The sequence below is a fragment of the Chrysochloris asiatica genome, unplaced genomic scaffold (assembly GCF_000296735.1).
Source record: "Chrysochloris asiatica unplaced genomic scaffold, ChrAsi1.0 scaffold00012, whole genome shotgun sequence".
Classification (NCBI taxonomy): Eukaryota; Metazoa; Chordata; class Mammalia; order Afrosoricida; family Chrysochloridae; genus Chrysochloris; species Chrysochloris asiatica.
In genome coordinates this window covers 10,595,505-10,616,721 of record NW_006408530.1, presented here as the reverse complement: position 1 = coordinate 10,616,721, position 21,217 = coordinate 10,595,505, and the positions used below count along the sequence as shown (strand labels likewise).

Sequence of the window (21,217 nt, the reverse complement as noted above, 5' to 3'; positions counted from 1 at the left end):
GCAAAGGACTTCAACAGTACTGGGCGAATAAATATTAGTTATGTTACAGAGGCTTTGTGCTACAGATGTTCTTTGGGGTTTGGGAGGGGCCAACTTGCTGCTTTTGTTTGCCAACTCTGCAAGCCTACCCTTTGCAGGTTTACCTGGGCAACACAACCTAGTAAGGCTTCACTCTCATACCTGGCCCACACCATTATCAGGGAAATGCTGCTGAGCTTTTGTAACTGACTTATTTATTGTTGTTGCTCTCTGGCAGCCATCCCCTGGCCTCCTAGCAAAAATGACTGGATTTCATTAAAATTCAATCTCTCTTGATACCATCTCTGCTGGATATTAAAGGGGAGTGCTACCAATGGAGCTTTAGCGACCTGATTAAGAATAGATTTTGGTTGGAATTTTTTTAAGTGCTCTAAAATTACCTTTTATAAGTTTCTCTCCACATCCACCCATTCCCTTGTGCCCCAGGCTGCCTGTCTGTCCTCAGCCCATCCCACCAGCTCTGGGAATTCAGCCAAGCCAGCCAGTGACTTTCTCAACTCGGGACCAATATTGAGATGAGACTTTCTTCATGTTTCAGGTACGAGCTCTCTCCTGGCTTCCTGAGTCCCCGCTCCCGGGCCCTCTGTATGACTGACACCACAGTCTGCCATGGAACCTGGGCCTGCCCTGGCCTGGCTCCTGCTCCTGAGCCTGCTGGCCGATTGTCTGAAAGCCGCACAGTCCCGTGACTTCACAGTGAAAGACATTATCTACCTCCACCCTTCAAGTAAGACTTTATTCCCTTTGCACAGAAATGTCACTGTATTACAAGTAAGAAGTCTGTTGAATAATGACCAAGAGAAGGCAGCCTACAATGTAGGGGGGCATCTTCAGTGATTTAACTGGGGGTTCAGTAAGTATCCTCACCTCCTCACACAATGCTTATTTTTTATCCTAAAGCATATTATAAAGCTGTTTTCTTTGTCCCCTACACAATCATTCGGATTCTAAACACTGTTCTCTTATACTCATGCCAACCCTGACCAGTTATCAAAGGGGTCTGCCATGCCCCAGGAGGACTGTTTGTAAAAGATACATCCTTTACAGGCAAGATAATAGCTGGGCATTCTTTGTGGGAGTTTAATTGCCTCCCACAATTTCTCATTCCCTACCCCTTTTGGTTTCCTGTGCTTAAGAATTCTCTAAGGAGTGTCTAATAATGTAGATTCCCAGATGCCTTCCCTGGAGTTTCTCATCATTTGTGCCTGGAGTTGAACTGTGAATTGTTGGTTTAAGCAAGACTCTTAACAAATATTCCAAGGATCACGCCTTGGGAAACACTGCAGTTTTATTTCCACTGTTGGTTTCCATGTCTGTCTGGTCTCTTACTTTTATACAAATCCTCATCTATATTGTCCCGGCATTGATGAGTGCTGAATCTATTTTGTACATTTTGACCTTTTAGCTTATGCCCCTAGATACATCCTCTTTTGAAATGTTCACTTTTTAAATATCACTCCAAGACCCCTACTTTCCTATTGGTTGATATTTTGGATCATAAAATAGGTATAGTAATAATATACAATACTTAAAGTCTTATTATGTGCCATGGATCTGGACAGTTTTGACTTTTTTTAGCAGATGCAATGGTATTTGAATCATTTTCCTCTCCTGACAAATCCCAGCATGAATTGGTGAGGGACACAATTGTACTAGAACAGTCTGAGGCAGTTGTTCATGTCACCTCCACAGAGGTTGGCTGAGCCCTTGTAGTGGCCAGGTTCTGAGCCCGGGGAGGTGAAAACACCACTGCACATTCTTGCAACAAACATTTTTTGAGTGTCTACTGTGTGTCATGAAGCATGGTGACTCTATATGATTATTTCTGGACTGTGAAGCACTAGGTCTGCAGTTCAAGCCTGCCAGTCACTCCACAGGAAAAAGATGAGGCTTTCTGAGCCTGTGAAGATTTTTAAAAAGGTGTTGGAAACCCTAGACAGGGTTGCTATGAGTTGGAACTGGTTCAATGGCACTTAACAGCAACAACAACCGTGTGTCATGAATTGTGATAGGCAACAGATGTATAAAGGCAAATAAATCAGACTCCTTACTTTTGAGCACCTTACTCCTTGGAGGCCAGGATATTCATACTTGAAGGTTATCATGTTTGATAAGGTGGAGGGTCCGAGAAAAAGAGGAAGACCCCCAACGAGATGGATTGGCAAAGTGGCAGTGTCAATGGGCTCAAGCGTAACAACAATTGTGAGGTTGGCCCAGGATCAGGCAGTATTTCGTTCTGTTGTACATAGGGTCACTATTAGTCAGTACTGACTCAATGGCACCTAACAACAACAACAACTACCATCTACAAAGCAGAGGCAGCCACTGGGATTCCCTGGACCCCATGGTTATAGTATTAACATTAAAATGTTCTAGATTAGCTAAGAGGCAGTCTGTTGTAGTGAAATATACTTAGGGGCTCAAAGTCTACCCAACCAGGGGTCAGCAACTAGTGCAGCTGTTTTAGAGCCTTTTAACCTGAAATAAATTTCCTAACCTTGTGAGGATTAAATAAGAGGTACTGTGAAACTCTTAGCACCAAGTGGAACCGTAGTAAATCCTCAGACATTGTTAGTGGAATCTTTTTAGGTGTTAATTTCCTCTTTCCCAAAGTATATAAAATAAGAAATACACTCGACGTTAAGCACTGGACTGCTAACCACAAGGTATCAGTGGTTCAAACCCACCAGCTGTTCCTCAGAACTGACTTGACCTTGGTGTAACTTTTCAGAATCATGCTGTTGTTGTTAAGTACCAAGTCAGTTCCAACTCATAGCAACCCTACATAGGGTTTCCCAGGAAGGGAGGGTAAGTTTGATCCGCCGACCTTGTGGTCTAGTTTGATAAAGCACTAGACCGCTGTTGGTTGGAACTGACTCGACAGTACTTAACAACAACAACATGCTTCTGGAAGGTCACAAAGTCTTGAAAACCCTCTGGAGCAGTTTTACAACACACACATGTGGTCCCCATGAGTCAGAATTGACTCAACAGCAGCTGACAACAAATTTTGCCTGACTCCAAAGACTCTTTAGGCATACAGCAAATAGTTTAAGATTTAGACAACAACCCTCTCACCTGTATAGTTTGTTGCCTACTCGTTAATTATAGAGGAAGCTTATCTCCTGCTTGTTTTGGTATAACTGTTTACATTCTTTAGTAGCATTCATGAATAGAAGAAGTGTTGTTAATTATTGTTTTCTAGAATTGCATTTTTTTCTTTTCTCCGAGCTGCCATGCTTTTTAAAAATTAATCTTGGCGAAGTAGAAATTTAGAGGTCAGTCTCATAGGGTTGATTGCCAAGGTTGTTGACTTCTGTGAGATTTCTTGTTGGCTTCAGCAAGAGACTCAGTAGTAACCTACAGTAGTAACGCAGGCCACTCCAGACTTTCTTTGAGGGTGTGATTGTACTCAGAGTGAGCAGGAAAAATGATGTGTTTGTTTGTATTTAAGTGAACAAAAACAAAACACACCAACATACCGCTTTTGCCTCAGTGGTATGTTTGGTCAGTGCCTGAGTGAGTGGGCCCCTATTTGGTGAATCTATGCATTGAAGGATAAACTCTTGGAAAGAGGCCAAAGGGAGAATCACTTCTGCTCCATAAAAGTTGGTGGAAAGTTCTGCTCATGTGACCTGTGTTAACTGAATAGAATTTTGACTTGGTTAGAAGGAACACGCCATATGTAAAGAATTTCTGGGATTTTCTGATGTGATTTTGAAACACGTAGGACAGAAGTTATTCCTAAACTAAATTATAAGTAGAAGAGTCACTCCTTGTGAATAGATCTGGACCTGAGCCCTTTCACATGCCTCTGTAACTCATCATGAAGAGTGTCAATTCTTGTTGGATTGAATTTACTGTGAACTCCTCCTACCTGGCCAGAAGCTGGTTGACTCTGCCACTCTAAATGAGATTGTAATTTGTTATTTCTCTGCAGAGTTTCAGAAGTTTTTAGTGTTTGTTTTTATACTTTGAATTCTTTTCATTGTCATGGCCCTATGACTTTAGAAGCACCCATAAGACCATGCTTAGTTGGAACGATCTGTCTGCACATAAGCAGGTTTCTGTTAAACAGAAACCATCAAATCTATGAGGAGTATGAGATTATTTTACTTTTTAATTATTTATGTAATCATTTCACTTTGTAGATGTGTCTGTGACTGAGCCAGATCCCATTGGTGTTAGATATAAAAGCTTAGAACCTGCCCTAAGAGACATGCAGTGGCACCTGATGTGAGAAAAGACACTCACATCTTCTAGGCTAGCCAAACATAAACTTACTTCTCACTGTCATCCGAAGGAATAACTGTAGTAAGATCGGAACCCAGATTGGGAATGTTCTACCTTCTAACTGATGTCTGGTTTCCTGGTCTTGGAAGCTTATTACATGCCATTGAGTCAGTTCTGACTCATAGTGACCCTGTATAGGATTTCCAAGGAGCAGCTGGTGGGTTTCAACCACCAATCTGTGGTTAGAAGTCCAGTGCTTATCCTACAGAGCCACACCAAGCCTTTAAAGAAATAAAGCTGCAATGACATTCTGTTTTATGTGTGTTTGGCTTTTTCATGATGAATTTCTTTCCAGAACACAATTCAAATATGAAAGTCTAATAAAATCCTTCAAAAGAGGATTTTCTCTTGATATTAAGAGAAATGAAGCTACTTATTTGGTTGTCTGGCACACATCAGACAAGATAGAACAATTTAATGCTGAAATGGCTTTGACATGCTCCTGGCCTCCATTTCTTTCCTTGGGATAGAAAACGTTCCTGAAGTATATCAAACTTCCCTCTGGTTGCATTTTCTGAGTCTTCCTTTATCCTGTACACCAAAGAACTGTTATCCATACAGGGGGCTTGTCTGTGCCCAGCAGAGAACTAACTAAGCTGACTCACAGAACTATATTACGTAAATCTTAGGGGATAAGGAGATTTTCTAGAAAGGTACAAGGAGATACATTTCTATCAGACGCTTTTTCTTATTAAATTATACTTAGCATATTCCAAGTGGAGTGAGAAGGAAAGTAACACTAGTAATTTCTAGCATTTTTATATTTCCATCCAGATTCCAAACACAATGGATTTTATTTAGCAATAGTAGAAGAAAGTTGAAGTAATTTTCACATCAGCATACGTTTCAAAACAAGATTCTCTTCTCCCCACTCATTTTCAGTAACTGAAGGTCTTTGTACAGGCAAAAGTTCCAAGAGATGGAAACAAAGGCTGAATCTTTTCCGATGCCTTACAAATGAATTATGATTGGTTGAACTAGGGCTAACCGTGAGAGTTAATGGACAGATTGTGTTACAGGAAGTAACTGGGCACTTTGGCATTCCTTTTTTTTTCTTCACAATCACCTTCTCTTAAGGGACCAAGGACTTCTGCCCTCAAAAACAGAGTACTAAGCGTATTAACTCTGTGATCATGAGCCAAATTAGACTCACTCACAGCTGGGCAACAACAGTTTGAAACTTAACTTACTCTGTAATGCTTTGAAGTAACAAAGAAGAAAATAGCACCATCTCTTAGGAACCTCTTTCCATCCTTTTTCAAAAAGCTTCTTTATCAGATGTGGTATCAACTAGCAAGTGACTGGAGATAGTTGTTCATCTGTAGGCCTGGCTTTTGGCTTAAATATTAGCTGAGGGAAGAAATTAACCCTCATTTACTCGGTACGTGCTGCAGTTAGCCACTGTAAAGTTGAGTATGTTTGCAAAGATTTTACTACTGAAAAGGACATGATTATTCAATAATCAGAGGACCTGCCAAGAAGTAAATAAAATTCCCTGTAAGCAAATATTAAACTGTAGACCTTAAGAAACTACGGCAAAATAAAAATCACCTAAAATGAGATCACTTAGTTGTCAATGACACATACTGATGAACACACTCAGAGATAAGTCCATTGGAACAAAGCTTATTTTTGCTGCTAGAGCATTTTAGCTTATACTCTGGTTTAAAGTTTAATGTGCTTTGAGTTACTTTCAGGGCCCAGTTCTCCTTAAGTAGGACATGACTACATTGAACTTAATTATGTTACTAGTCTTGCAAATGGCACCTAACAACAACAAAGGCTTGCAAAAGAAAATTTTGTAGTCAAGAGTCCATTAAATAATTTAAATTTGGGAATACTACAACTGGTATGGCGCTGTGGGTTAATGTGCTGGACTGCTAAGCCGTTTGTACTGCAAGGTCGGCAGTGCAAGCTCACCAGCTGCTCCTCGGAAACCTTATACAGGGTCGCTATGGGTCAGTGGGTGCCAACTCGATGACATTTAACAACAACAACAACAACACAACTTATTAGTGTTAGATTCTTAATAAGTGTATTCCCAGAGCAGTTGGATTATCAGCCTTCATTCAAGTTCTTAATTTATCTCTTCAATGGGAAAGTTTCCAGGAATAACTAATCTAACATTCCAGCCAAAAATTTCACTGGCTTCAATGACAGATGAAATTGGTTGTTCTAGTGAATTAATCATGTATGCTGAAGTGGTGCAGTTAAGCTTGCAGTCATAAACTGTGAATATGATGATCATCTTCTGCAAAATGCTCTTTTTTTTGACATATTGTCCACTTTTTCTCTCTCTCTTTCAATTTTTTTTTTCCAAACTCCTCTTTTGATCATTCTACTTTAAATGTTACCAGCTGCTTTAAATTTTACCAGCTATGGTAGCATAGTGGTTACGAATCGGGTTGTGAACCGCAAGATCAGCAGTTCAAAACTACCAGCTGTTCCACGGGAAAAAGATGAGGCATTCTGCTCCCGTAAAGATTTACAGTCTCGGAAACCCTGTGCAGGGTCTCTATGAGTCAGAACCAACTCCACGGCACTTAACAACAAAAACATTTTAAGGCTATATCTTTAAATGTTATTTGCTGTTGTTAAGTGCCATCGAGTCATTTCAGACTCAGCAACCTTATATAGAATTTCCAAGGAGCAGCTGGTAGGTTTAAACTGCCGGCTTTATGGTTGAAAGCCCAGTGTTTATCACCTATTTTAAAATTGATATTGAAACTAATTTTTAATGTATTCAATCAGGAAAATTTCCTTAAATATTTTGTATCATTCTTCTCAGAATAGTATTTATTTAAAAAATAATAATAAATTAACTAAAATTCCCATAAGAATATTGGATTGCTTCAGAATTAGAGAATCTTTCTGTTTAAAATTCTTCAGGCATGTGATTATCTAAAGGTAATCTTCCAGTTAAGATGGCACCCACTCTTCCCAGCGGTGGAACATGGAAATACATGTATTGTTTGTGTGTAGTTTTCAAAACACTCACACTTTACTTCCGTGTAGTTGTAATTATATACAGGAAAGCATGGGAAAGCTCCTCAGTGGTAACAAAGTGGCTTGATGGCTAACTGTCAGCTGCTTTCCTTCCCTCATGTGAGACGACAATCTATGCCCTCACTATCATCCTCTTTCTAAATGTGGGTCCACTTGGAGGTACATAGAATTCACCAACAGCCCCATTAAAAGGTCTAGTTATATGTCTTTTCAGACAGTTTTTTATTTTTGTTCAGGTCAGGTCATGGAATATTATCACAGTCAGCTCTGGGAAATGTGAGCAAGTACATGAATAGGCAGCTGTTTCTAGGCAAGGTGAAAATCAAAGTTATATCTGGACCATAATTCTGGCCTCAATCTGCTACCTCCTCCTTCATTTCTTTTTGATAACATACCTAATTGGTTCCATGTGGGCAAAACAATTTACCCTGAGATGATTATTTCCGCCAGTGGGATGTGTGCACTCAGTCATCTGCAAGGGAAAACAGTTGGCTCCTGTAAATGAACTGCTTGAGCGATTGCAGCTTCCAATAGGCCAGGTAATTTTACAAGTTAATCAGGGCTTTGAACCGGTTCATTCCATTTCAACTCCCTGCCTAGAATTTTCAGTTCCACCACAGATATACTGAATCAGAATATACATTTTACCAAGATCCCCAGGTGATTCTTAAGTGCACATACTTAATGCCTGAACTGTGAGAAGCATGCATAAGAAGGCATACATAAGAAGTACCAAGGGATGTATAAGAATCACCAAAGGCTCTAGAAGAAACTAGCAAGAATCTCCTGGGGATCTTGTTAAGATGTAGATTTGAATTCAGTGTATCTGTGATGGAAATACAAATTTTGGGCAGGGAATCAAAATGGAGTGAGCCTGTTTAAAGCCCTGGTTAATTTATAAAATGAACTGGTTTGAAGCCCTGAAATGGATGCACACACATATTTTGTTTATGAAAGGTCTAACTATAAATACCAAAGCAAGCAAATGATTATGGCAAAGTAGCAAGTAGGAACCCTGGTAGTGCAAAGCTTAAGTGTTAGACTCCTAAACTCATGATGATCTGCTCCCTTAAAGATAGTAGCGTAGCTAACTCCATAGCGCCGTTCTGTGTCACACAGGGATGCTGTGAGTTGGAATTGACTTTGTAAGGCCCTAACTGATTTTGCCTGGCTACTTGACCAAACTTTAGTCGGGCTTCAAGAAGCATTTTAAATAGACTAGGCCTCAGTTTTTAGTTCCCTCCAGAGACAAGGTCAATCTCCATTCTGTACATTAGCCTGAACACGTCCTCCTGTTCCAGGAACGTGCTAAATCAGCTCATGTTGCCTTAGAATATCCTTTCACCCCTAGCAACAGCGAGCCATAGATAAGTAATAGACAGAACAACCCAAGGCCAGATGCCAGATGTTTTCCTTTGCCCTAGCCTAAGAACAAAGACCACCAGTACTGACCAATTAAACTGTAATATCTCATACTTTGCCAATTGTTAACCAATCAAAAACTGTATCTATGGTACGTGCAATTATGCCCCCTGAAACCCTATAAAAACTTGTGTGTATAGTGAGTCGGGGTCGCCCTCAACTCCTGTTTTCAAGAGTCTATGTGAGGGTGGACCCCAGCGTGTTGGCAAATGTCACCTTTGTCTCCTGGTTTTAGGAGTCTGTGAAGGTGGACCCCAGCGCGTTGGTAAATAAACGTCTTGCTTTTGCATCGAACTCGAGTCCTGATGATCTTTTTGGGGTCTCCTACTTGATTAGGCCACTAGGGGGCCTAACAACTTGATGGCACACAACAACAAGAAGTAAAAAGACATGAGTGGAAAGGACCGAGAATAGCTGCTCATTCATCATTTTGCTCAGATCAGCCATCACAATGCATGGAATCAGCGGTCAAGAAATCAAACAATGTATTGCATTAGGCAAATCTGCTACACAAGATCTTTTTAAAGTGTTGAAGAGCAAAGATGTCAGCTTGAGGACTAAGGTACGCCTGACCCAAGCCATGGTATTTGCAATAACTTCATATGGATGCGAAAGCTGGACAGTGAATAAGGAAGAACATAGAAGAATTGATGCCTTTGAGTTGTGGTGTTGGAGGAGAATATTAAAAGTATCATGGATTCCAAAAAAAAAAAAAAAAACAACAAACAAATCTGTGTTGGAAGAACTACAGCCAGAGTGCTCCTTGGAAGTTAGGATGGTCAGACTTCGTCTCTCATACGTCAGACATATTATCAGGAGGCACCAGTCTCTGGAGAAGGATGTCATGTTTGATAGAGTGGAGGGTCGGAGAAAAAGAGAAAGACCCCCAAGGAGCTACACTGTCACGGTGGCAACAGCAATGGGCTCAAACATAGTAACAATTGTGAGGTTGGCGCAGGACTGGACAGTGTTTCATTTTATTGTGCATAGAGTTGCTATGAGTCGTTACTGACTCGATGGCACCTAACAACAACAACTTCATACTTAAATTCTGAAGGAAGTTTCTCCAGAACACAACTCTCATATGATACCCGTCCACCAGAGCTTAAATGCAAGGCAGTGAATATAAGTTTCTGGAGGACTGTCTTTTCAGAAGGCAGAGAGAGGCAACTCAGGGGTGTGAGAGTGGGGAACAGATAGGAAGGGCATGCTGAATTTATTTCTGTCCCAAACTGGACCAATAATATTAACCAGGACCAGTTACCACGGAGTTCATTCCAACTCATGGTAACCCCCTGTATGTCAGAATAGAACGGTGCTTCATAAGATTTTGAATGGCTGACTTTTTAGAAGTGCTTTCCAAAGCCTTTCTTTCAAAGAATCTCTGTGGGAACTTGAACTTCTTTTTGTCTAGCAGCACAGCACATTAACTATTTGCTTCACCGAGTCTGCTTACTAGAGTTAGCCAAAAACTTCTTGTGTCTACCACATCCCCCCAGCAGCCTGCTCCCAAGCCCACAATAGGAGGTCTGTGGGTGTTTGGGTATGTGTCCAAAAATCACTTAAGAGGGTTGTCTCTGTACAGGCAGGTGTGCATTTAAGCAATGAAGCCTCTTCTCTTACCTGATACCTACAATATCCAAAGATCCTTAACTATGCCAGACCTGACCAGATAAAATTTTTAGTACAGTGAACCATAGAAGTTGCCACTTTAGTAGTTTAAAATCGTCAAACGTGAAATATCTTAATTCAGCCTACTGTTTTATACTTACACGTGGACATGTCTGCGTATGTTGGCATACAAGGGTATGGTAGTCCCCGACTTACAGTAGGGCTCCATTCTGATGACTCTGTCATAAATTGGTTCTGAAGTTAAGTCAAGTACCTCATTTAAAATTTTATTTCATTCTTCTTGCCTTTTACTATCATTATGTTTATAAATCATAACATTGAACATCTGTGAGTTAATGTCTGAGAATGATCACATCAGCAAATTATGCACTGCCACCTTGTATGTAGTACATATCACCAACAATAAAAGCAACCAACCAAAACCACTGCTACCAAGTCACTTCCAACCACTGTGACCATGAAGGACACTGTAGAACTTCCCCACAGGGTTTCTGAGGTTATAATCTTTACTAAAGTAGACTTGGACAGTGAATAAGGAAGATGGACAGTGAATAAGGAAGATTGTAGAAGAATTGATGCCTTTGAGTTGTGGTGTTGTAGGAGAATACTGAAAGTGCCATGGACTGCCAAAAGAACCAATAGATCTGTTTTGGAAGATGTACAACCAGAGTGCTCCTTAGAGGCCAAGATGGCTAAGCTTTGTCTCTCATACTTTGGACATATTGTCAGAAGGGAACAGTCACTGGAGAAGGATGTCATGCTGGGTAAGGTGGAGGGTCAGAGAAAAAGAGGAAGACCCCCAACGAGATGGATCGGCCAGGTGGCATCATTGATGGACACAAGTATGGAGGCGGTGGTGAGGTTGGCCCAGGATCGGACATTGTTTCGTTCTGCTGTGCATGGGGTCACTATGAGTCGGTTCCGACTCTATGGCACCTGATGACAACAACAACAACAACAAAGTAGACTACCTCATCTTTCTCCCATGGAGTGGCTGGTGGATTAAAATCTTTTACCCTTCAGTTGGCCAACTGAGGGCTTAACCGCTGTGCCAGCAGGGCTCCTTTACAAATGATTTGTTGTTGTTATTGTTGTTAAGTGCTGTCTGTCCAGTTGATTCTGACTCATAGTGACCCTGTATGGAGTTTCTACTCTGATAAGTTGTACAAAAAACAAAAACAAAAACAAAAGAACTAACCTAAAACCAACAATAAGTGCAATTTGCCATCGCTTGAGTGTATAGTAAATCAGGGACTGCCTATAAATTATTATAAATTCCAGAGAATGCCTTTTACTTTTGAAATTTCTAATGAGATCATTGTAAATTCACATGCAATTGTAAAGAATACTACAGAGAGACTCTGTTGTTGTTGTTGTTAAGTGCCGTTGAGTAGGTTCCAACCCATAGCAACCCTGTTGAGGTTATCCAAGGTGCAGCTGGTGACCTTGAACCTCCAACCTTGCAATTCAAACTGACTTTTGCAGACCAGTGCATTAACCCACAACCACAGTCCATTAATGCCACACCAGGATGCTATGTACAACAGAGTACTGTATACACCTTGCCAATTTCCCCCAATGATACCATTTTTTAAAACTATAGTATAGTATGCCAATCTGGTAATCGACTCAATCTACTTAGCTAGGTTTTCCCAGTTTTACTTATACGCATTTGTGTGTGTGTGCGTGTGCGTGTGTTTAGTCCTATACAGTTTTATCACATGTGGATATGTGTATCCACTACCATAATAAAGAGACTAAACAAAGATTCTTCCTGTTGCTCTCTCATCCAGTGCTCTGCCCTCATTTCTTAACCCTGTTGTTGTTGTTGTTGTTGTTGTTGTTGTTAATGCCATCAAGTCGGTTCCTACTCGTAGAGATCCTATGTAGCATTTCCAAGGAGTGCCTGGTGGGCTTGAATTGCCAATGTTGCAGTTTGAACCAACCTTGCGGTCCAGTGCTTATCCTGAAGCACTGCACCAGGACCCTTACCTCTGGCATTTATTAATCTGTTCTCCATTTTTAACAGATTGTCATTTCTAAATTGTTATAGAAAGGGAATCATGCACTGGGTTGCCTTTGGGGCTTGTCTTTTTTCCCTCAACTTATCTCCTTGGATATTCATCCAAGCTGTTCTTGTATCAGTAGCTCTGTTCCTGAGGAGTACTCCATTGTATGGTTATACCTGCCACTTAACTATTCACTAGTTAAGGAACCCCTGGAGTGTTTCTAGTTTTTTTTGTTTTATTATATAAATTTGCCTTGAGCATTATATACAGATACTGGTGTGAGCATACCTTTCAATTCCTAGGGATCGTGCCCAAGGGTACAATTGCTGGGTCATATGGTAGTAGCATATTTAGTTTTCTAAGAACCATTCAAACTGTTTTGAGAATCCTTTAAAGAAATGCAATGGTCTAACTTCACAGTGTGTGATTCTGTCTCTAACCTCCAAAATTAATCTTTTCCCTTGGTCTTCTTTATAGCCACACCTTATCCTGGTGGATTTAAGTGTTTCACCTGTGAAAAGGCAGCAGACAATTATGAATGCAACCGATGGGCTCCGGATATCTACTGTCCTCGAGGTAAACTCCCAGTTCCCAGATTGGTGTCCCCAGACCTATCCGTGAGTGAACAGCTTCTTTGACATTGGTACACATATAGAACGGAGTGTGTGTATAGTCTCGGTCATTGCTTTTGCCTAAGGCGCTAAGATCTTTCATACCAATAATTTATCATCAAAGACTCTCAGAGACATAAACTCATCTATAGGATTGTCCCCTATCTCATGAAGCATCTTTGGAGTTTTAAAAGAGGTAAGTGATACTTCCCACCCTCGGGCCCAACCAAATGCAGAGGAAGAAGAAAGCAGCCAGCCTGCTGTTTACCCTTATGTGAAGCATTAGTCATCACATAGTAACCTCCTTCATGTAAATTATGAATTGATGTTCATATAAAGAATCCATTCATTAGTTATATGCAGAGACTTTGTTTCTTGAAATTACATGAAAGCTGGAATCCTAAAAGCCATCCTTCCACAAATTAAAAACTCTGAAAGTTTTAAACTAGTAAGTTCTCTTTGGAGGATGAGATAGAAACCCATTTGAAGTGTGAAATTTTGACCCAAAGATCCAGTAGAATGAAGAAGAACCTCTTTTAAACATCTTTGAAATCTTATCAAAGAAAAAAACAGATGGTTATATATAGCTACTGAGACAGCTATTAATTGGTAGGTTCATTTGATAGAAGTAAAGAAAGGGTGGGGCATTGTATTCACAAATGTTTTAGCAAGTTGAATGAGGAGTTTGCTGCTGTTTTAACACAGATGTCAAAATGAACACACCAACACCAAATCCACTGTTTTTTAACGTAGAAAAGCTCTCATACTCAACCCATTGGGGTTCTGTTTCTTATGGTGGGTTGGAAATCAACAGAACCACAGTCAAGAGAGAGTTGTCAACCACCTTGTTGTTGTTAAGTGCCGTTGAGTTGGTTCCGACCCATAGCGACCCTGTACAGGGTTTCCGAGGCTGTAAATCTTTATGGGAGCAGAAAGCCTCATCTTTCTCCCGCGGAGCAGTTGGTAGTTTCGAACTGCTGACCTTAAGGTTCACAACCCGATTTGTAACCACTACACTACCAGATCTCCTTTGTCAACCATGTTAGCCAGTGTTATTTAAACCATGAGCCTCCACCCAGGCTGCACTGTAGAAACACTTATGGAACTTTTCAAAATCACTGAAGCGTGTGCCCTGTCTATATACCAGCATGCCAGTTGCTGTCCATTCGTTCCGTCTAATGACGACCCGTTGTGTGTCTGAGTAGCTCCAAAGGATTTTCACTAACTGATTTTTGGAAGTTGATTGATTGCCAGGCCTTTTTACCAAGGTTAGACTCAAACCAGCTAACTTTTTGTTAGCAGTGAGCATGTTAACTGTTATCATCCAGGGACGCTGTGCCCTACTTGTTGTTGTTGTTAGGTGCTGTCAAGTCAGTTCCGACTTGTAGCTACCCTATGCACAACAGAAGGAAACACTGCCTGGATCTTCACCATGCTCACAGTTTTTATGCTTGAGCCCATTGTTGCTACCGCTGTGTCACTCCATCTCATTGGTGGTTTTTCTGTTTTTCACTAACCCGCTGCTTTTCCAAGCATGCTGTTCTTTTCCAGCGACTGGCTCCTTCTAACAACATATCTAAAGTACAAGAGACAAAGTCTCATCATCCTTGTTTCTAAGGTTCATCCTGACTGTACTTCCTCCAAGACAAATTTCTTCATTCTTCTCGCAGTCCATGGTACTTTCAATATTTTTTTCCCAACACCATAATTCAAATGCATCAATTCTTCTACCATTATCCTTATTCATTGTCCAAGTTTCACATGCATATGAGGCAATTGAAAATGCCCTGGTTTGGGTCAGGTACATCTTAGTCTTCAAAGTGGCATCTTTGCTCTTGACTACTTCAAAGAGGTCTTGTGCTACAGATTTCTCTTATGCAACATGTCACTTGATTTCTTCACTGCTGCTTCCATGAGTATTGATTGTGGATCCAAGCAAAATGAAGTCTTTGACAACTTCAATCTTTTCTACATTGATCATGATGTTATTTATTAGTCCAGGTATGAGGATTTTTGTTTTCTTTATACTGAGGTACAGTCTCTACTGTGTTCTGATTATAAGTGCCTTAAAAGGGTCCTTAAACTTCAGCATGATTACAATTACTTGAAAAACTTATCAGAACACAGATTTCTGGGACCCACCCCAGAGTTTCAGATTCAGTAGACCTGAGATAAGGGCTCAGAATTTGCATTTCTAGCAAATTTCCAGATGGTGATAATGCTAATCCAGAGACGACACAGGGACCATTTACCCAGTAAACTGTATCTCAGGTGATTCTAATGGGAATGACGTGATAATCACTGATTTGGAATGTCATCAGAAAGTGATTTGTAGTGTCATCATTTCTAGATTCCTGTTGTGTAGTTTTAGGTAAAGATGTTAACGTGATCTTAAAAGACCACAGGAAGGAGACTCCAAAAATTGACGTAATCACAAACTAGGTGTCTCCTCATTGCTGTTTGGAGTCACTGGCTAAGCTCTGGATGACTCCACATTTTCTAACATCACCACAGCACAACAAATGTTTGAGTGGATTGCTAGTCAACCTGGTTAAAAAACAACTTCATAAACTTGGCTGCACACTGAAATGCCTGATAAGTTCATGAAAATAGTGACGCCTAGTTATAATGTTTAGCAGTTAGAATCCACCACCACTTCATGGTAGAAAGATGTGATAGCTTCTGCAGAGATTACAGCCTTGGAAACAATGGGACAGTTCTACTCTGCCCTTTGTAGTCTCTGTGAGTAGGAATCACTCAATGGCAATGGATTTGATTTTGGTTTGTAGTCACTTCTAGAGATTGATATTGAATGGGTATGGATTATGGCTGGTCATTAGAATCTCAGGGAGTTCCAAATACAGCAAAATTTGAGAAAAACGGCATTAAATGTTAATTGTAGGGAAACACTATGATTTGCATGTATATCCTAGAAACTAGTGCACTGCTTAGGAAGTGTGGATGTACTTCTCTTAGTATTAACTTAGCAACACATTCAGCCTCAAAGATAATGCAGAGGAAAAGGAGGAATCATGAACTGCTGGTCTCTGTTTCCTAGAGGCATAGTCCCAGTCTGATGTTCTAGCTCAATGCTTTCTTTTGATGTAAAATACTGTCCTCTGAAACAAAGGGCATTTTAAGGCAATGAAACTGTTCTGTAGGATACTGAAATGGTGAGCAAATACGTATTTGTCAAAACCCATAGGACTTCACAAAAGAATGACCCTTAATGTAAACTGTACAAATCAATGTGTACAAGTACCATAATAATGAAAGATGTTAATAATAGGGTTAAAAAAAAAAAAAAAGAATATGGGAACTGTACTTTTGGTATAAATTTTCTATGAATCCAAAACTTCTCTAAAACAAAAATATGTTTAAATCTGTTGTTTCAAAGTACAAATACCTAAAAGTATTACAGTTGGTCTTATGTAATTTTTCATTTTCCTTTTCTTCCACTTTTATCTTTTTATCATTAAATTTATAAGATAAATGGGAAGTCATGCACTACCATTTTATGAGTGGAAAAAAAAACCCCAAAGAAACAAAAACCAACCACACCAGGCCCCTTCAGGGGTTATGCAATGAAACCTAAGAATCTGGTTTCTGCTCTAAAGAAGTATGCCATTTAGCTGTGGAGATAAGATCTGAGCATATCAAATATCAAAAATAGCAGGACAAATAAGACAGGACATTAATTGCTGTTGGAGTGTAGCAGAAGAAGAGATATTTTACTATGAACCTTCTTGTCCATGTCGTTTGGTATACCTATAGAGTTCTGGTGTACCGCTCACTGTAAGATAAGCACTGGACTGCAAATCACAAGGGTGGTTATTCAAACCCATGAACCATTCCCTGGGAGAAAGATGAGACTGCCTGTCCCTGAAAAGGTTGACAGTCTTGGAACCCCAAAGGCTCAGTTCTACTCTGTCCTATCAGGTCACTGTGAGTTGGAATAAACTCGATGGCATTGGGATGGGACATAGGCAAATCCCAGAAAGTGGAATTGCTGGGCATAGGCATAACTTCACTAGATGCCACCTCACAGTTTCTAAAGTGGTTGTAGCAATTCATGCTCACCAGCTTTGCCTGAAAGTGCCAGTGGCTCCATATGGTTGCTAATGCTTGATGCTGATATAGAAACAATAAAAGCGAGAAGGTAATGGAATGCATTTTGAAAGCACTGGAAGTAAACAGCTACCAACGTAGAACTTCAGAAAGAGAATCTTACTTCTCTGTCCTTCCCATCTCTTCTGGCTGGCCTAGTAGCTCTGAGCTCCTGGTTTCGCCTCCCAGTCCCTAAGAACTTTTCTTCCTGTTTTCTCTGCCTCTCCACTGGTTCAATTGTGAACCAGCAAATGCCTCCAAGGGAAAACAGGTATCAAACATCAGACTCACTTAAATGGGGTTTTCTTTTTCCTGTGCCTTGTTGGTTGTATCCTGACTGCCTTGGTAGCTCTCCTATGCTTTCACACACACACAAATGCACACACATTTAAAATCTTGCTGTCTTAGTTTTATTTTACTGTGGGTTGGTAAGAGGATACAAGCTAGCCCATCTCAGCTGAATATGAAAATACCAGAATTATTCTTTAATTAGAAATTTTCCAGCAATTTTTTTAACTACAATTTCTATTACCATCCTATACAGGATGCTGTTCACATACCTGAGAGCATCTAACCTACTTCAGCTCCTAGTGTTTTTGTCCAAATATTTTCTATTAACACAGTTGCCTCAGATAGGAAGGACCCATTTGATGATTTTGCCTTCTCCTTTTTCTATCACTATCTGCTGTTGTAAAAAAAATCCTATTTATTCTCATCCCTGGGTGACACAAATGGTTTGCACTTGACTGTTAACCTAAGTGTTGGTGGTTCAAACCCACCCAGCAGTGCTGGGGAAGAAAGACCTGGTTATCTGCTTTTATAAAGATTACATCTAAGAAAACCTTATAGAATCATTCTATTCTGTAACAGGTTTGAAGTTTGGGTTTTACCTTTACCTACCTTCTGTCCCAACCCCCCCTCCCTTTTCTTTGGCCTTTTTTGTGATAATAACGCATTGCGTTCTGAATTTCAGTCCTTTGTTTTAAATGAGATTCTATGAGTGAATGTGCTGCTATCTTTAAAAGGAGTTTTTCATTTAAAAAAAAAACAAACTGGCAGTTTTCTCAACAGGTGCTGACTGTGGAGTTGTTGTTGTTGGTAAGTGCTGTCCAGTTGGTTCTGACTCATAGAGACCCTGTATAGGGTTTCTGAGGAGCTTCTAGTGGGTTTGAACTGCCAACCTTACAGTTCACAATCAGGTGCTGATCTTACAGTGCCACTAAGGGAGAGTAATTAGGAGTCAGGCAGGTTTGATGAGTCTGTATTTATTTGTAATTTCCTACTTGGGGCAAGAAAAGATGCCTTTTGAAGGGTCTGTGTTGATTAATTGATAGGACCAGGAGAGCAGGATGCTAGCCTGCCTGATGCCTGACTTCCAGAGAACAGAAGACCAGGTGGGAATTTCGAATTCGCCTAAGTCCTAACTAATTCCGTTTTCTGCAACTCCATTTCTTAAATCAGTTTTTTTTCATCTTGGGTTTATTTTTTTCTTCCTTTTCATTTCTTTTGAACTTTTTATTGCAGTGCAACATACATATAGAATAGTCAGTAGCATGATGCAGTTTTCCAGATTGAATACCCCCATGTGACCAGTATCAATTAAAAAACAGACCATTGCCAGCCATCTAGAAGCTCCCTTCATGCCTGCTTTGACTCATTGTCCCTTGCATTCAGGGGCAACTGTCCTGACTTCCAATAAGTTACTTTTGCCTCATTTCCTGTATTTTAAAGAAATGGAATCATACAGTATGCACTCTGTTTCTCTAACTTCTTGCGCTTATTATTGTGTGTGATTCATCATTCTCATTGTTGGGTGAATGTGTGCTATCATGTATTCCTTCTATTGATGGGCGTTGCCTTACTTTTCTAGCACTGTTCTCACAGAAATACTACAAACAAATGGCTTTAACAAACAGAAATTTATTCTCTCACAGTTTAGGAAGTGAGAAGCCTGAATTCAAGGTACCAGCTCTAGGACAAGTCTTTTCGCTCTCTCCGTCAGCTCTGGAGGAAGGTCTTGTGTCTTTAGCTTCTGTTTCCCTATTCCTTGGAGACCTGTGTGTGTCTTGGTATCTTTCTTATCTCATTTTCCCTCTACTCCTTTTAATCTCTTTCATATCTCAAAAGAGACTGACTCATCATACACCCTACACTAATCCTGCCTCATTAACATAACAAAATTAACTCTCCCAAATGGGATTATTGTTGTTGTTATTAAGTGCCCTTGCCATCTAGTCAAGTCATTCAGACCCATAGCGACCCTGTATAGGGTTTCCAAGGAGCCGCTGGTGAGCTTGAACCACCAACTTTATGGTTCAACCTACTTTGCAGTCTAACGCATTAGCCCATAGCGCCACACCAGGACTCCCAAATGGGATTATAAACACAGAAATAAAGCCAAAACCAAACTCACTGCTATTAATTGATTCTGTCTCATAGTGACCGTATATGACAGAATACAACTGCTCCCTAGTTTCTGAGACTTAATTTTATACAGAGCAGACAGCCTCATCCTTCTGAGGAGCATCTAGTGGCTTGAACTGCTGACCTTGCAGCCCAGTGCCTAACCCAATGTGCCACCAGGGCTCCTTATCCATAGGCATAGAGGTTAGGATTTGAAACATGTATTTTCTTGGGTGGGAAGGGTAAGCATTAACTCAATCCATAATAGATATCTTTGTAGCGTTCTGTTTGGGGTTGTACAAATAGTTCTATGACTATTCTGATACTTACATTAATATAGATAGATATTCACAATTGGGGGAGTGTATATCTAGGGGTAGAATTGCTGGTTCATAGAATATGCATAGTAAATAAAGCTTTAGTAAATAATGCAAAAGAATTTTTCAATGTGCTTGTACAATTTACACTTCTTCCAGTAGCACGAGAGTTACACACTGCTGGTAGAAGTGTAAATCAGGGTTATTTTACTTTCAAATTTAATGAGACTATTTAAAATAAGAAATATTCATAAACATGATGTTGTTGTTAAGTGCCGTTGAGTCGGTTCTGACTCATAGTGACCCTGTACAGGGTTTTTGAGGCTGTAAATCTTTACGGGAGCAGAAAGCCTCATCTTTCTCCATGGAGTGGCTGGTAGGCTCAAACTGTCAACCTTGTGGTTCGCAGTCCTGGGCTTATCCTACAGAACCACGGCGCTCCCAATAAACATGAAAGAACTAAATTAAAACATTTTACTATAGTTCTACTTTCAGTTGATGGGCTCAGCTAGCTGTATCGCTCCCAACCATCCATCTCTACCCACAATATATGAAATGCCTGTTGTGTGCAGGGCCCTGGGTTAGAGGTTAGGGAAGTGCACACACAAACAGAAAGGAGCCTTTCTTCCAAGAAAATCATGACCCAGAACAGTAGCACTCTATCAGGAGTGATTTTGCCCCTCGTTTGTCTATGTCTGCAGATGTTTTTGATTGTCAAAATTGAAAGGTGTGTTACTGTCAGCTAGTGTGGCGCTGTGGGCTAAGGCATCAGACTGCAAAGTCATTCGAACTGCAAGGTCGGCTGTTCAAGCTCACCAGCTGCTCCTTGGAAACCCTATAACAGAGTCACTATGGGTCGGAATTGACTCAATGGCACTTAGCAACAACAACAACAACTGTCAGCTTTGAGCCCTGGTGGTGCAGTGGTTAAGTGCTTGGCTGCTAGCTGAAAGGTTGGCTGTTCAAATCCACCAGCTGTTCCCCACAAAAAGGATGTGGCAGTATGCTTCCAGAAAGATTCACAACATTGGAAACCCTAAGGGGCAGTTGTTCACTGTCCTATAGAGTTGCTATGATTCAGAATCAACTCTATAATAATGGGCTTGGTTAGGTTGATTTACTGCCAGCTAAGGAAATGTAAGGACCAAACTGATTTTACCTGATTTTGCCTACCTAGAGACTGCTTGACTAAACTCTAGTCAGGCTCAGGAAAGCATTTTAAATAGACAAGGCCTCAGTTTTTAGTTCCCTCCAGAGACAAGATCAATCTCCATTCTGTACATTAGCCTGAACATGTCCTCTAGCTCTAAGAAAATGATATATGTATAAATAGCCAGGCAGCTCAAGGCCAGAGGCCAGATGTTTTCCTTTACCCTAG

The 21,217-nt window shown here is 40.4% G+C and overlaps 1 protein-coding gene across 1 annotated transcript in view; it reads left to right on the top strand.

Annotated features, from left to right (window-relative positions):
* Positions 1–577: 577 nt before the first annotated feature.
* Positions 578–21,217, top strand: part of LYPD6 (LY6/PLAUR domain containing 6) — a 35,030-nt gene continuing 14,390 nt past the window's right edge. The window contains exons 1-2 of the mRNA XM_006834551.1: positions 578–766; positions 12,879–12,977. Coding sequence (XP_006834614.1) covers positions 649–766; positions 12,879–12,977 — 217 coding nt within the window. The 5' untranslated portion in view covers positions 578–648. The remainder of the gene's footprint in view (positions 767–12,878; positions 12,978–21,217) is intronic.